The sequence below is a fragment of the Panthera tigris genome, chromosome X (assembly GCF_018350195.1).
Source record: "Panthera tigris isolate Pti1 chromosome X, P.tigris_Pti1_mat1.1, whole genome shotgun sequence".
NCBI lineage: Eukaryota > Metazoa > Chordata > Mammalia > Carnivora > Felidae > Panthera > Panthera tigris.
This window is the reverse complement of record NC_056677.1, coordinates 98,502,785-98,519,225: the sequence shown is the minus strand read 5'-3', so window position 1 is coordinate 98,519,225 and position 16,441 is coordinate 98,502,785. Positions and strand designations below refer to the sequence as shown.

At 37.3% G+C, this 16,441-nt stretch overlaps 1 protein-coding gene across 7 annotated transcripts in view; it reads left to right on the top strand.

Annotated features, from left to right (window-relative positions):
- The window catches only part of CUL4B (cullin 4B), a 56,907-nt gene that overhangs the window by 22,978 nt on the left and 17,488 nt on the right, over nucleotides 1-16,441 (top strand). For all 7 annotated transcript variants that reach the window (XM_042974036.1, XM_042974037.1, XM_042974035.1 and 4 more), the window contains 8 exons: nucleotides 355-470; nucleotides 11,068-11,171; nucleotides 11,599-11,668; nucleotides 12,442-12,515; nucleotides 13,305-13,467; nucleotides 13,614-13,703; nucleotides 13,995-14,077; nucleotides 15,014-15,081. In XM_042974036.1, the coding sequence (XP_042829970.1) occupies nucleotides 355-470; nucleotides 11,068-11,171; nucleotides 11,599-11,668; nucleotides 12,442-12,515; nucleotides 13,305-13,467; nucleotides 13,614-13,703; nucleotides 13,995-14,077; nucleotides 15,014-15,081 (768 nt within the window). The remainder of the gene's footprint in view (nucleotides 1-354; nucleotides 471-11,067; nucleotides 11,172-11,598; nucleotides 11,669-12,441; nucleotides 12,516-13,304; nucleotides 13,468-13,613; nucleotides 13,704-13,994; nucleotides 14,078-15,013; nucleotides 15,082-16,441) is intronic.

Genomic DNA, 16,441 nt, shown 5'->3' with positions numbered 1-16,441 from the left:
TATTTTTTATTTTTTTATGTTTATTTATTTTTGAGAGACAGAGCGTGACTGGGGGAAGGGCAGAGAGAGAGGGAGACACAATCCGAAGCAGGATCCAGGCTCTGAGCTGTCAGCACAGAGCCCAACACGGGGCTCGAACTCATGAACTACAAGATATGACCTGAGCCGAAGTCGGATGTTTAACCTTCTGAGCCACCCAGGCGCCTCCAGTAGTTACTTTAATATTTAGATGTAATAATTATAAAAATCAAAATTTACTCTTAAAAAGCAGTAATACTATTATTGCACTTTTAATGGATCCTTTCGTTACCATATACTATATATTCTGACATCAACTTTCTACATATTATCTAGATAAGCCTAAATTACCGGAGAACTACACAGATGAAACATGGCAGAAACTGAAAGAAGCGGTGGAAGCTATCCAGAATAGTACTTCGATTAAGTACAATTTAGAAGAACTCTATCAGGTACGTGTTAATGTGGATAGCCAGATTTGGCTAGCATATATTGAGGTGGGATGTATATGGATTTTACTTTGAAATGAGTCCTTCTGTAGACTTTTGGTTCTCTTCTAATTACAATTTCTTGATTAACTTATGCATTCTTTTTTTTTTTTAATTTTTTTTTCAACGTTTATTTATTTTTGAGACAGAGAGAGAGAGCATGAACAGGGGAGGGGCAGAGACAGAGGGAGACACAGAATCTGAAACAGGCTGCAGGCTCTGAGCGGTCAGCACAGAGCCCGACGCGGGGCTCGAACTCACGGGCCAGCCCGACGCGGGGGTCGAATTCACGGGCCGTGAGATCATGACCTGAGCCGAAGTCCCAAAGTCGGACGCTTAACCGACCAAGCCACCCAGGCGCCCCACTTATGCATTCTTTTATAATCAAACCACATACTCTGACATTCTGACATAAACTATGAGTACAGTCATATTGGTATATTTCGGGTTTATTTTGGACCCTTCTGATTAGGATTTACAGTAAGGAGTACCTTGGTATAATCCAGTTATATTCCTATAATGGAATCCTATAGTCTAGATCCCAAAGATGATATCTGGTAACATCATTCTGTTGTGGCACTTCTTGCTAAGTGGTGTTATTTGCCTATAGGAAGGGCCTCAAGAAATGCAGATACTCTGTATTTTATCCTTCTTCCTTTGTAGTAGTAGACTTTTGCCATTTCTTTTTCTTTTGAGAGAGAGAGAGACAGAATGCGAGAGGGGGAGGGCAGAGAGAGAGGGAGACACAGAATCAGAAGGGGGCTTCAGGCTCTGAGGTGTCAGCACAGAGCCTGATGTGGGGCTTGAACTCCAGAGCCGTGAGATCATGACCTGAGCCGAAGTCAGATGCTCAACTGACTGAGCCACCCAGACGCCCCGCCATTTCTTTTTCTTGCTCTTTACATTTGTCTTATCTTCTGGACTGCAAGACCATCCTTAGCCAAAAAAATGAGCAGTCCGGTGACTTCCTCTGAGGTTCAGGTTTGTTTCTTTTGCTTAACAGATGGGTCTATATTTGAAGTGTTTGGTTTAAATATACTGTTAAGGGCAATTACTGATTTAGACTTCTTACTACTAAGGTATTTTTCCCTACTGTATTTCTGACACAACCACTTCAAGAAGTTACTTTCCATTATAGCGTCAGCAGTTGCATATAAAAAAATATTTCAGAATCTAGTAGCTTGAATTGTTTTTTTTATTTTTAATTTTTTTAAGTTTATTTATTTTGAGAGAGCGCACACACACAGGGATGTGGCGAGAGACAGGGAGAAAGAGAATCCCAAGCAGTTTCTCTGCTGTCAGCGTTTAGCCTAACTTGGGGCTCAGACTCACAAACCATGAGATCATGACCTGAGCTGAAACCAAGAGTCAGGAGCTTATCCAAATGAGCCACCCAAGCACTCTTAGAGTCTTTTATATTGATAAATACCTTGTAAGAAGTTAAGTTGGTTCAACTCATCAGAATTTGTAGTTTTCATCTATTGACTTTAGTTGCAGAGGCTGTGTAGTAATGGACAAACACTGGGTTAGGAGTCAGGAGACAGATTTGGGATCTGGTTTTGGCTGCTATCACCTTTGTGATCTTGAGCAAGAAATTAGACCTCTCTCAACTTCAGTTTGCTTCTCTGTAAAATAAGGGAAAGAAGAACTGTCCTATCTACCTCATGGAGCTACTTGTAAGAATCCAGTAAGATGTGAGAAACACCTCGAAGCACTATGATCTAGAAATACAAGATGATATCACTAGTACAGCTCTTTCATAAGTCACAGTGTGGCTTTTTCACTTGTAATAAGCCAATTAAGATCACCAGTTTCTGTTGCTTTGAAAATTGAATGAGTCAGTGCATGCAAAACACTCAGAACAACGTCCGAACCATAGTAATAATGTTATATAGTATTCTAATCCTTATAAAGCTATGGAAGTATCAGATAGTGGTGGTAGTAGTAGGAAGTTATTACTTAAGAATGAGCCCACCTTACTTGGCTTTGTTGGTATATTGCACATGTGGCTCCTGAGTTGTACAATACTAAAAGTAGAATTATGGAATTGGAGTTGGAAGGGCTTCAAGAGATAAGATCATGTAGTCCAGTAGCTTTTTTCATATAGTGCAGGTGACAGTCTACAAAGCAGGTGCATCTTTTATTATTTCATTTAAGCATTGTAGAAGTAACCTTTTGTGAAGTGGATAAGGGAGTGCTTATTATTTCTCTGTTGATGAGGAAACTGAGTCTCAGGGAAGTTAAATAATGAGATGCCTAAGTTTCAAGTCCAGTGCATTTTTACTACTATGCTGCTTCACTAATACACCACAGCTCTTTGAATACCTCTGTAGTGCAGTGTTTGAGGCAAATAAATACTTCACTTTAGGGAAAAAACTTTGTCATCAAAGAAGGTAATTTTTTCATTCGTGTACATATATGGTGTTTATTTGGATATGCTGGTGTACAGCATCTTTAGTTTCAATAATGTTATTTTATATATTTTGTATTTATGGCAGATTGTGATTGCTAATGAAGCCTATTTACTTTACCTTGAATATTTTTCTAGAGCTTTGGGGTTCAAAAATATTTCTCCTGGGGCGTCTGGGTGGCTCAGTTAAGCGTCTGACTTTGGATCAGGTCGCGATCTCAAGGTTGGTGGGTTCGAGCTCTGTGTTGGGTTCTGCGCTGAGCCTGCTTTGGGTTCTGTCTCCCTCTCTCTCTCTGCCCCTCCCCCGCTAGCACAGGCGTGTTCTCTCTCTCTCTCTCTCTCTCTCTCTCTCTCTCAAAATTAAAGAAACATTAAAAAATTTTTTCCTGATAAATTGATTCTGTTAAATGTCTTTGTTTCAGGAGCTCATAGCTTACATTTTTTCTGTTTTTCCTTTCCTGTATTTCAGAATTATTACATGCTATTGTTCAGTTGCATTTCTTTAGCCTAAAATCAGTGATACAGCTTTTTAACTCTTTGCATTTTTCATAGTTCTTTACTATTTCTGCTTTAATAAATTCAAAAGCATTTGTTTATAACTGTTTTTGTTTTTGACTTTAATTTTATAAATGCTCGTTTGGATCATTCTCAGAAAGTTTATTTTGAGATGTTCAAGTTCACAAAAAGATAAAAAGATAAAGGGAGTAAAGTTCATACCATCTGGATTTCAGGTGCTTGTTTAATTTTGACTGGTTGAAATGTAAATTAAAAGTACTCTCCTAAAAAAAAAAAAAAAAAAAGTACTCTCCTAAAATTGAAACTGTAGAAGTATGTAGTATTACACCAAGCAAAAGTTCACCAAACCTCTCATTCCCCCATGCTATCCTTTGTATACTAAGTCAACGCTTATTTGGCATATATCTATGCAGAACTTTTTTCTCTGCACGCAAACGGTTTTAAAGCTTAATCATAGAAGTCCCTAGTATGGATGGCATGTACTGCCTCCCTGAGTTTTTAGTTTCTAGAACAGAATATGTGGTTCTGAGTGCATTTGCAAGAAACAAATGTCTTTTAAGGGTGATTTTAAATGAGAATTGTACTTGAGTTTAAAAATATCTTTCCTCGACAACCTTGAAATCCTGGTAAGTGTGAGGCAGTGGTTGGTTAATGTTATTTTAGTTTGGGGGATTTTTTTTGTTCGCTTATTTTTGATTGACTACAGATAGGAGTATGGTTAAGTGCACTGACTTTTGAGTTGATCAGCCTGATTTAGATTAGAGATCTGCCACTCATGATAACTTTGGGCAAGTTACTCCTCTAAGCCTTGTTTTCCTCATTTGCAAAATGGAAGAGTAACATTATCTTTGTGTTAGGGTTGTTTAGTTGTAAACAAAATACTGCAGAAAAACTGCTTGTTACAATGTCTACTGTTTGTTGGTGTCATCATTGATAATGATAATAAATGAGTCTTTTAAAAAGATATCTTTATTTTTAGATTACCCTTTACTGTACAGCTCTAAAGCCACATGTTATAAAATTCTAAATCCACACTGAGTCAGAACAGCTGGCTGATAAATAGATTACATTCCAGATACGTGTCGGTAGACATCATTAGCCAAATTGAAAGAATAATAAAGAGAGGAACTCTCTAGGAACAAGGATCTTTTACTTCTCAAGAATATGTCTTGTTTTTTACATGTGATATCTTATAATAGTTGGAATTTTGGGTGTTTTAAATAATGGGATTATTTTTCTTACGTACTCAGCCTTGTATAAGTAGCTGTATAGTCTTTTAAAATCAGCTACCTTTTTTGGAGGTGGCTGGTAGTTTATATATGAAAATATAACATTTATTCTTAATATAAATGTTTATTCGAAGGCAAGTCTAGTCCATACTTCAATTCTGATGGAAATAATTTTATGTATTATTAATAATAGTTGGGGGGGGACGCCTGGATAGCTCAGTTGGTTAAGCGTACCACTCTTGATTTTGGCTCAGGTCATGATCTCAAGGTTTGTGGATTCAAGCCCCATGTCTGGCTCGCTGCGGACAGTGAGGTGCCTGCTTCAGATTCACATCCTCTGTCTCCATCTCTCTGTGCCCCTCCCCTCCTCATGCTCTCTCTCAAAAATAAACAAACATTTTTTTTTTTTAAGTGCGACTACAAATTCTTAGTCCTTGATAATTTTAGTCTTATTTAAATCCTTTTTTACTAGCTGTAAAAAGAAAAATAATTTAGGTTTCATGTCTGGTTTCCTTTCTGTAAGTTCTTAGTTTTTGATATATTTTGAGTATCTTGTAGCCATTTTTCCTAAATGTAAAAAGATAAATTAGATTTTATTGCTGTATCATTTGTTGAAAACTTGGTGGCATGTTTTCCTTTCTTTAAATATATGGTTTGAAAAGTAACACCCAACCCATTAGGCCAACGGCCAGAGTTCAGCACCCTGTGGGAATTTAATATCTTTCTTGGTGTCTATCGTTGTTAAATGAGAAAAATTTCTAGATTTCCTCCCTTACTGTGTATATTTTTGTAGTTTTTGTATTTTTTATTCTTATTTTAGTCCTTTTCATTTTTTTATTCTAGTGTTACTACTTACCCTCATTTCTGTTCCTTCTCTTGCCCCATGTGCAATCTTATGTGCCTTTGCTGTCTTAAATCCTGTATTCCCCAAAGCATCAAATTTCAGGAACTGTAGTTTTACATTTTGTTTGCTACATGTTTACGTTTCTTTGGAGTGTGTGGTTTTGTTTGTTTCAGACAAACACTTTTTTTTCAGACAAACATGTTTTTGATGTGATCTGTATGGATTTTGGAGGGGAGGGGCTGAGGTTTTGGGGAATAAAGGTTAGAAACTTGTTAGAATGTTCTATTTTATATCTGACTACATTGAAAAAGAATTAAAAAAAATTTTTTTTAACGTTTATTTATTTTTGAGACAGAGAGAGACAGAGCATGAACGGGGGAGGGTCAGAGAGAGAGGGAGACACAGAATCTGAAACAGGCTCCAGGCTCTGAGCTGTCAGCACAGAGCCCGACGCGGAGCTCGAACTCACGGACCGCGAGATCGTGACCTGAGCCGAAGTCGGACGCCCAACCGACTGAGCCACCCAGGCGCCCCTGAAAAAGAATTTTTAAGGCAGCATATTTACCAGTAATGATTAGGAGCTTAAGTAAAAAGATAATTTTATTTAAGAGACTTTTAAAATGATCTAGAATCTGCTTGATATAAATAGTTGCATGTGAAATGAGACATAAAACAATACTAAATACATTTCTAATAGTTCATTTCAAAGATCTGGAATAAAATAGAGCTTATCCCAAACTTTAAGTAGTTATTTAACATTTTCCTGTTCATGTTTCTATCCCAGTACTTAATAGGGTACAGAGCACTTAGTTAAATAGTTCTTGTTGAATTAGTTACTGCTTACTGTGTGCAAAGCTGGACAGATGCCATGGACATAAAAAGATCACTTAGGCCTTTTTCCTAAGGTGCTTATATTTAAGTAGCTTCATGAAATGAGTAGTTTGTGACCAGCATTAAAAAAATTTTTTTTAATGTTTATTTTTAAGAGATAGATACAGCATGAGCGGGGAAGGGGCAGAGAGAGAGGGAGACACAGAATCTGAAACAGGTTCCAGGCACTGAGCTTGTCTACACATAGCCTGACACGGGGCTGGAACTCATGGACCGGATGGTGAGATCATGACCTGACCTGAAGTTGGATGCTTAACCGACTGAGCCATCCAGCACCACCCCCACCCCCCCCCCACCCCCCCCCCCGGCCATGACCAGCATTTTTTAAAAGACATGAAATAGAAAATAATCAAAGAACATCACACATAGTAACAATAAGTGTAGTTTCATGAAAATTTTGTTTAAGTTACATAAATTTATGTATAATGGATTGTGACATACAATGTGTTTCTTAACTGTGGCTTGTCAAAAATTTTTGGAAGTCCCTATTTTAGGCACACGTGATTGCTCCAAACAAACCTTGCTTTAAAAAGTAAGGAAAGCAGAGTGTTTAGATGATAGTATGTGTGGAAGATCATAAACAGACATGAGACTAAAATGGTAAAATTGAGCCTTGAATGCCATGCTGAAAAGTGGTGGTGGGGAAGATAGGGTTTATTGGGTAAGGCAAATATTTTAAATTTTTTGAGGACTTAATGTATTCATCTAGTTCAAAATCCAAAAAATAATACAGAACATATAGTGAAAAGTTTCACTTCCACCCTATCCTCTACCCACCCCCCCCCCCAACTCAGTTAGTTCCTCTCTCCACAAACACTATTAGTTTGGGGAGTATCTTTCCAGCAGTGTCTCATGTATGTAAAAACAACTGTGTGTGTGTTTTATTTGTTTTGTCTTTTTTACGTAAATGGTAGACCATGAACCACATGGTTTAGTCCTTTGTATATTTTTTTAAAGATTAAAAAAATTTTTTTAGTTTAGAGAGAGAGCGTGCAAGGGGAGAGAGAGGCAGAGGGAGAGGGGGGGGAGAATCTTAAGCAGGCTTCATGCTTAGTGCAGAGTCCAACACAGAACTCTATCCCGTGACTCTGGGATCATGACCTGAGCTGAAATCAACCGACTGAGCCACCCCGGTGCCCCAAAGATAGATTGTTTGTTTGTTTATTTATTTATTTATTATTTTAATGTTTATTTATTTTGGAGAGAGAGAGCGCACGCGCATGAGCGGGGGAGGGGCAGAGAGAGAGGGAGACACAGAATCTGAAGTAGCCTCCAGGCTCGAGTTGTCAGCACCGAGCCCGACACGGGGCTCGAATCCAAAGACTGTGAGATCTTGACCTGAACTAAGTCAGACGCTCAACCGACTGAGCCACCCAGGTGCCCTGCACCAAAGATTTTTTAAAGTAGGCTCCATGCCCAATGTGGGGCTTGAACTCATGACCCCGAGATCAAGAATCGCAGTCTTCTTCCAACTGAGCCAGCCAGGTGCCCCTAAAGTTTTTTTTTTATTTAAGAATTTATTTTTAAGTAATCTCTGCACCCAACATGGGACTTGAACTCACAACCCTGAGATCAAGAGTCACATACTCCACTGACTGAACCAACCAAGCACCCCAGCCCTTTGTATTTTTTTATACCTATTATGGGATTTCTCCGGAACAGTACTAGAGCTTGATGAAAGGTTGTCAGGGAAGGGAAATGACTAGATCTGGTCTATATATGTTGAACAAAGTTAACTAAATTAGAGAAGCAGAGTGTTCTCTTCAATTTGACCTTCAGGACTCACCTTAGATCCTTAGATGCTCCCTTTCCTGCCTTTTTTTTTTTTTTTTTTTTTTTTGCCTCTTAACATTTTAAGTCACTTTTCAACTAAACATGGGAGAGATGGTAAAGCCCAGCTAAATTCTCTATTTCTCACTATTCCCACTAGCTCTTCATTTTCTTTTGGTCTTTGGGATTCCACCTCTTTATCTCTTAGGAAGGCTTTTCTGACTTGCCCCTATCCTAAGGAGACTGGGTTAGGGCCTTGCCTCTGTGCTTATCCTTACCATAGCACCTAACAGTGTTTTGTAATTATATGTTTTCTGGTCAGTTTTCTCCTTATGCTAAGCCCCTTCTATGTGCAAGACACATTGCTAGTTCTAAGTATGTTGGTTTTTGAATATTTACTGTATTGCCTGGTTCAGAGCCCCCAAAACATTAATAGAATATGTGGATACATAAGCACATGATCTCTTTTTCTCATTAGGGAGAATTAGGGGATAGGATATACTTGAAAAGGTAAAGTATTGACTCAGTGACAGATCACTGTGTTATGATTGGTGACAGTGCCAGGTGAGGCAGTTAGGGAAAGCTTATTGGAAGAGGTGGGACCTAGTAAGTCATAAGGGAATATGATATCTTGTGTGAGAAATACAGCAGGAGGGAATGGGAGAAGGAGGAGTCGGAGAAGTACTGGAAATGGGAAATGTGCATAAGATGAAGTACAAAGAATCTAAGCAGGGAAATAAATGCTGACAAAATGAGTCATTCAAGAGGAATACCAGATACAATGAGATTACTAGAGGAAGGGGGAGAATCCATAGAGAACCAATGTGAACAGAAAGGCTCATGAAATAAGCATAAATACACCCTTTAGGTATTTGTGGCCTACCCCAAGGCCACTTGGAAAGTGGCCAGGGGAGACTGAGGCTTCTTATTCCACGGTAGCTACTGGATCTAATTGGCCTGCTGTTTCCTGGTGGCGTGCAGTGACTTTCCTCCAGTGATATAAGTGGCTTTCTTTAAGGTTTCTTTTCATTTACTAATTTATTACTGGACCTGCATGCTGGGAATGTGACTTAAAACTACGTATTTATAAAATTCCACTCCAACAGAACTTGGAGTCAATTTTAATGGATTTTCTGCCTTTTGTTGTGGTGAGGAAGGAATCTTGGTGTTATGTTTAAGTTATTACTAGTTGGAATTGTAGATTATATCAGAGTTCATCCTGAGAGTTTTTACCATGCCTGTTGTTTTAAATTTGAAAGCCTTTGATACACATAACAAGAAACTCATTGAAATCTGAAGTTTGTCCTTTTGGGATCTGAGTAAAAAAGGAAGACCAATTCAACTATTAGAACGAAGAAAAACTACAGTCATTTTGGTTATAATTAATGTTTATTCAGTTGTGCAAATTAAAAAAAATTCTGTATTTAATTCTGTATTTAAATATTCTTAGACTTAAATATTGGAGAAAAGTATTTACCTCATACTCTTATAATACTGCTAGCAGTAATGTTTCTATTGTTCTGCTTAGGATGACTTTCAAAGAAAGTACAATTAAGTTTTAATTCATTGGTGGTCAAAGTGCCCAACTCATCTGATAAATAACTGGTGAAATTGTTTTTAAAACTCAAAATGGAGGGCACCTTGGTGGCTCAGTCATTTAAGTGTCCAACTTCGGCTCAGGTCATGATCTCAAGGTTCGTGAGTTTGAGCCCTGCATCAGGCTCCGTGCTGACAGCTCAGAGCCTGGAGCCTGCTTCAGATTCTGTGTCTCCCTCTCTCTCTGTCCATCCGTCACTTGTACTCTGTCTCTCTCGCTCAAAAATAAATTAAAATTTTTTTAAAAATCTCAAAATGGAATTCTGCTTATGAAAACAATGAACATTTTAAACAAGAAAGCATTTATATATAGTAGTTGTTACAAATTGGATGTCTCCGTAGGGGGAGAACTTGACTTGATTCCCTGTGTCCTTAACCTGAACAGTATATAATATAATAAATATACTGGTGGGGATTTTTTTGAGGGGGGGAGGGTGGTACGTTGGTTATGAAAAAGTTCACTTGCATTCATATTTTATTTTACTTTATTTTTTTAATATTTATTTTTGAGAGAGAAGGAGAGACAGTGTAAGCGGGGGATGAACAGAGAGAGAGAGGGAGACACAGAATCCGAAGCAGCCACCGGGCTTTGAGCTGTCAGCATAGAGCCCAACATGGGGCTTGAACTCACGAACCCAACTCATGAACTGAGAGTTCATGACCTGAGCTGTAGTCAGACACTTAACCCACTGAGCCACCCAGGCCTCTTCCTTTGTGTTTTAAATGGATGAATATGGGGTGCCTGGGTAGCTCAGTCAGTTAAGCATCTGACTTCAGCTCAGACTTCAGCTCAGGTCATGATTTCATGGTTCGTGGGCCCGAGCCCCGCTTTGGGCTCTGTGCTGACAGTGCAGAGCCTAGAGCCTGCTTCAGATTCTGTGTCTCCCTCTGTCTCTCTGCCCCTCCCCTGCTCATGCTCTGTTTATCTCTCTTTCTCAAAAAGTAAATAAACATTAAATTTTTTTAATGGATGAATAAACTTTTTTAAATAAATTGATGTAAAAATATTAAAATAGTAAGAATTTGAGGGTTGCCTGGGTGGCTCAATCAATTAACTGACTCTTGACTTCAGCTCAGGTCATGAATTCATGGTTCATGAGTTCAAGCCTCACATGGGGCTCTTGCTGGCTGTAGGAGCCTGCTTGGGATTCTCTCCCCTCCCACCCCTCACCCATTCACACATGCTCTTTTTCAAAATGAAAAAAAATTAAAAAAACTTTAAAAAAAGTTCAGAATTTGATGTGAGTAATCGAGAAATCCCTACCCCATTTTTCTCCTTAAACAAGTATGTGTTTAATCTTGCAGGCTGTGGAAAATCTCTGTTCCTACAAGATTTCTGCAAACTTGTACAAACAGCTGAGACAGATTTGTGAAGATCACATCAAAGCACAAATTCATCAGTTCAGAGAATATCCTTTTAAAAACCAAAAATACTGTTTTTTTACCTTTGACCTCTTTCCCTATCCCTCACTGTTTAACCCAACTTGAAGTGGAATGCCTGTGTTTTATAGATTTATTATTGTTGTTAATTTCATTTCTAGAGAAAGAAGAAACAAGTTTTTGACTTTTCAGCTTTAATTAGGTTCCAAATTTACATTGTAGTATAAGTTTACTCTTGTCCTAACAAATTTCCATTTTAAGAAAAAATAATCTGAGGGAAATCATAAACAACACAATGCTCACTTATATGTAAGACTTGTTCTAAAAGGTATTTTTTAGTGGGATCTAAAACTTTTTTACAGTTTAATAGCATTTTGTTCTATAATAAGACAAATGTGCTCTTCTATTGCTTATTACTTGTACTAAGCACTTAAAAATATCCTTGACATATTTCATGGATTCATTGGATAGTGTTCTTTTTCTAAAGAAGATTGATAGATGCTGGCAAAACCACTGCAGACAAATGGTAAGCTGGAAAAATATTGTAGTTAAATACATTTTTTCAAATACATGGATGTTTTAAAAGCTTTGCAATGTTTGGGGGATAGCCTCAGTATCTGCTCTTGTTCTGAATTGAAAACAGATTTTGGTTGAGTTTTCTACTTTAAAACTGCTAGTTATAGGAAGACCACAAGTTTAGAATGATTTGCACCTTAGGATCATTTTTATTTTTGTCATGCATAAACTAAAAGTATTTATATGACTAAAAAAAAGTCACATTTTTGTCTGTTAGTCTTGATGGATATCTCACCCACCTACTTGATTACCTGTGAAGGTGCCTGATGCATTTTAGTTTATTCAGATCAGAACTTTTTCCTTTTCCCTAATCGTATTTATTTTATACCTTTTAATCACAAATTAAAAATCTTAAAATCCCCATACCCAAAACCCACACGTGCAATTTAAGGCAGTTTCACTCTGAATGGGCACTGTTACTGAAGAAGAATTGCATGTGTGTCTCCTTGATTCTGTTTTTATTTTTGGTTACTTTTCAAGTTGCAGAGAAGTCATAGGACCATTCTAAGTGTCCCTTTTCTAGAAATTACAACAAGGATTAAGACAATAGAATAGTTTAACAAAAATGGCATGGGCATATTCTCAGGTAGATTTCTTTATCTGTGTGTTTGATTCTAGTAGTTTATGTATAAAAGTGAACCCTGCAATTTTATTCTTATTTTATCAAGAGCAAATATTTCAGCTTAACAAAATATAAAAATTGGTTTTCTTTTTTATTGGCAGATCATGATTAGAAGCATTTTTTTGTTTCTGGATAGAACTTATGTTCTTCAGAATTCAATGCTACCCTCGATTTGGTAAGAATGCCAGAAAAAATTAAGAAAAGATTTGTTACAAATGATAGTTAAATCTTAATTACACTAATGGAAAGAGAGTAAGTGATTCTGTGAACATTCTCCTAAAAATTCACATTTGGCTTCTAGACTTGTATTTATAGCAGTTTTACCTTCTTAATTAGTTTTGCCTATGTTGGAGATAGCTCGCATTCCTTGAGCATATGATACTTTATAAACTTTTTTTGTTAGCCAAGGGGATTAAAGTTTGCTCTGGACTATCTTATGAGTGTGCATTATTTTGTTGCTTATCAAGAGTTTGCTCATTATCTTTTAACATTTTATGGAAAATTCCATATATGAAAATAGAATAGTATAACGAGCTCTTTCCCCCACAATGTGCCTAGTATCTGCCTGCAGTAATTATCTGGAGAGTTTACTGATTTTTGAGTACTGAAGCCAGATTACAAATGACCAATTAGCCTTCATTACCAGTACAGTGAAAACCATTTTATATCTTTGAACTAATTTTGTCTCTTGATTTGACCAAGGAAGAAATCCACCAAAGGAAATAATACAACCAAACTTAGTTACGGAGGAAGACAGGAATTTAGCTTCAATTCTCATTAAAGGCAATGATTTTCCTGTATACTTTAATTCTAATAATGTTATGTAAAATTAAATGTGTGGATTTTATCTTTTCACAATTGCTGCTTCAAATCTGGGACCCTTATTAACATGTGGTGAGAAGTTAAGCAGGTCTCTCTAGAAGTGGTATTGTTGTCAATTAATTATATATGTTTTTTATTTTAGGGACATGGGACTAGAGTTATTTAGGGCTCATATTATAAGTGATCAGAAAGTCCAGAATAAGACAATTGATGGCATTCTTCTCTTGATTGAGAGGGAAAGGAATGGTGAAGCAATTGATAGAAGTTTACTCCGAAGCCTTTTGAGCATGCTGTCTGACTTGCAAGTAAGTTAACTTACTTCACTTACAGAGCTGATTGTTATTCCTAGTTTGATGTTTGAAAACCAGATTCATGGTGCTATTCACATAGAGGACATTTAATAAGTATTGAATAAATGAACTCGTTTGTTTTGATTCCCCCCCACCCCCAGATTTATCAGGATTCTTTTGAACAACGGTTTTTGGAAGAAACTAACCGGCTCTATGCAGCTGAAGGCCAAAAATTAATGCAGGAAAGAGAGGTACTTAAAAATCATAATTAATAAATCCACTGTGTCTCATAATAGACCTTACTTTATAGAGCATAAGCTGCCTTTTGCATTTATCTTCTGAACATTGTGACGCTTTTCTCTCACTTAGGTTCTCCTTTCTTTTCTCTCTCCTTAAAGGCCAGAATTCTGGATCGTAAACTACCTATAATTTTACATGTTTCAGTCCTGTCATTCAGGGCTGTCCCCAGGGTATTTTGGATTTGACATTTTCTGAATGATTTATGGGGAGGAAAACAATAATATGAAAAACTGTCTTTGTAGGTTCCTGAATATCTTCATCATGTTAACAAACGTCTAGAAGAAGAAGCAGACAGACTTATTACTTACTTAGATCAGACCACCCAGTAAGTATTATATGCTCAGTCTAATACACTTTAACCAGTGTTGTTGAATCACTTAAGGCACTAAGCATCCCCAAACCTGTTAGTACCCATTTTCAGGTGTGATTTGAGATTTTTAACAATTGTTTTCTTAATGTAAACTGCAAGTTATTTTTCTCTAGTTAATTAGATTTAATCAAGGGTTGTCTGCATGTGTTAAGGATGTAATTTAAAAATAGTATTAGGTGCCTGGCTGGCTCAGTTGGTAGAGCATTCAACTCTTGATCTCAGGGTCATAAGTTTCAAGCCCCACATTGGACGTAGAACTTATTTTTTTTTTTTTAATGAAAAAAATACTAGGCTGATTAAAATTCAGTAGGTATGGGGCATATGGGTGGCTCCATTGGTTAAGCTTCCAACTTAAGCTCAGGTCATGATTTCATGGTTGGTGAATTCAAGCCCCGCGTCGGACTCTGCTGTCAGTGGGCTCTCTGCTGTCAGCGCAGAGCCCGCTTGGGATCCTCTGTCCCTACCCCTCTCTGCCGCTCATGTGCGCATGCTCTGTCTCGCTCTCTCTCTGTCAAACATAAACTTTAAAAAAAATCAGTAGGTGTTTGGAGGAGAAACTGTTTCTGTGCTTTCCTAAATATTAACCACCAAGGAGTTCCTGTAAACAGCATAGATAACTACCTTCCTAATAAAAGCAGAGAAACTTGGAAAAAGCCAGCCACGGCAAGACCATGGAAATACTTATTTAGTGATGTAAATCAAATTCTGAAATAATGCACTTTTTCTTCTTGCATAAGTAGAGTGCCTCTGAGCACCAATAAATTTAAATGTAGGATAGGAATATTAAAATTATCATAAAATAAGCTATATGTGATTTTTCCACCCAAAGAAAGGTTTTAAATTTTCAGGAAAGTCCATTGGCGGTAATTCTAAACTTTTTCTTTCTTGTAGGAAGTCATTAATTGCTACTGTAGAAAAACAACTTCTAGGTGAACACTTAACAGCAATTCTTCAGAAAGGTAATTGACAATTTATAAATAAAGAGATTACATTTTAAATGGTAGAAGCAGACAAGTAAAAAATTTTTAAGGATTACCCTTTTAAAAGCTTGATGCTGTGTGGCTGCTTTTCTGAGGATGGACAAAACTCCTTTTCCCTATTCATCATTGTAAACTTTCAGGAGGTGCTTCTTGCCTTAATTTAAAGATACAGGAACTGAGGAGGCACCTGGGTAGCTTAGTCAGTTAAGCAGCTGACCTCGGCTCAGGTCATGATCTCACGACTCACGAGCTCATGGGTTCCAGCCCTGTGTTGGGCTCTGTGCTGACAGCTCAGGGCCTGGAGCCTGCTTTGGATTCTGTGCTCTCCACCACTCCCCAACTCACGCTTGCTCTCTCTGTCTCTCTCAAAAATAAATAAACATTAAAAAACATTAAAAAAAGATACAGGAATTGAGAATGAGAGGGGTCCACTAACACCAGCAAAAAAAAAAAAAAAAGCAGTGGGAATTCTTGACTTAATTTGTAAGACTATGGTAAGATTCCTTTTTACACTCAGGTGTTTTTATTCATAGCATATAAAACCAAGCACTTCTAATCCCAGGTGATCTTGAGGGTATACCCTGAATTTTATTTTGACAGTGCCAGAAATACACAAAAGTCTTACCTTTCTCTCCAACCACCTTTTGTATAAAATGGATATATTTTAGAACTTCAAAGCAGTTACATATTATTTCATTCTGAAAATCAAATACAGAACCTCATTTAAACTTGGCCTATTAGGGGCGCCTGGGTAGCTTAGTTGGTTAAGCATCCAACTTCGGCTCAGGTCAAGATACCATGGTCTGGGAGTTTGAGCCCCGTGTCGGGCTCTGTGCTGATAGCTTAGAGCCTGGAGCCGGCTTCAGATTCTGTGTCTCCCTTTCTCTCTCTGCCCTTCCCTGCTCGCATTCTCTCTCTCTCTCTTTCAAAAATAAACATTAAAAAAACACTTAAGCTTGGCCTATTAATGCATGGTTTTTAAAACACCACAGACTGTATCCAGTACTCTGAAAAATATGTATACTAATTAGTGCCAGATATAATATGGCTTCCGCACACATGTGCGAGTTATTTATAACGTATATTTAAGTAAATCACTTATTACAAATTGGTTTATACCTCTGATCTATGCTAAATGGAACAAACTGTTGCATAATTATTTTTGTTTTTATATATAGACTAAAGCTCCCTGTATTTAGTTTTCATTTGGAAAGGTGATTTATCTATTTGGATTGACTAGAAAACAAGTGTCCGTTAAAATTCATAGACTAGTAATAGTTTAGACCACTGTTACATTAATAATTTAACTTAATTTTCATTAAAATGTCTGACATTTTTG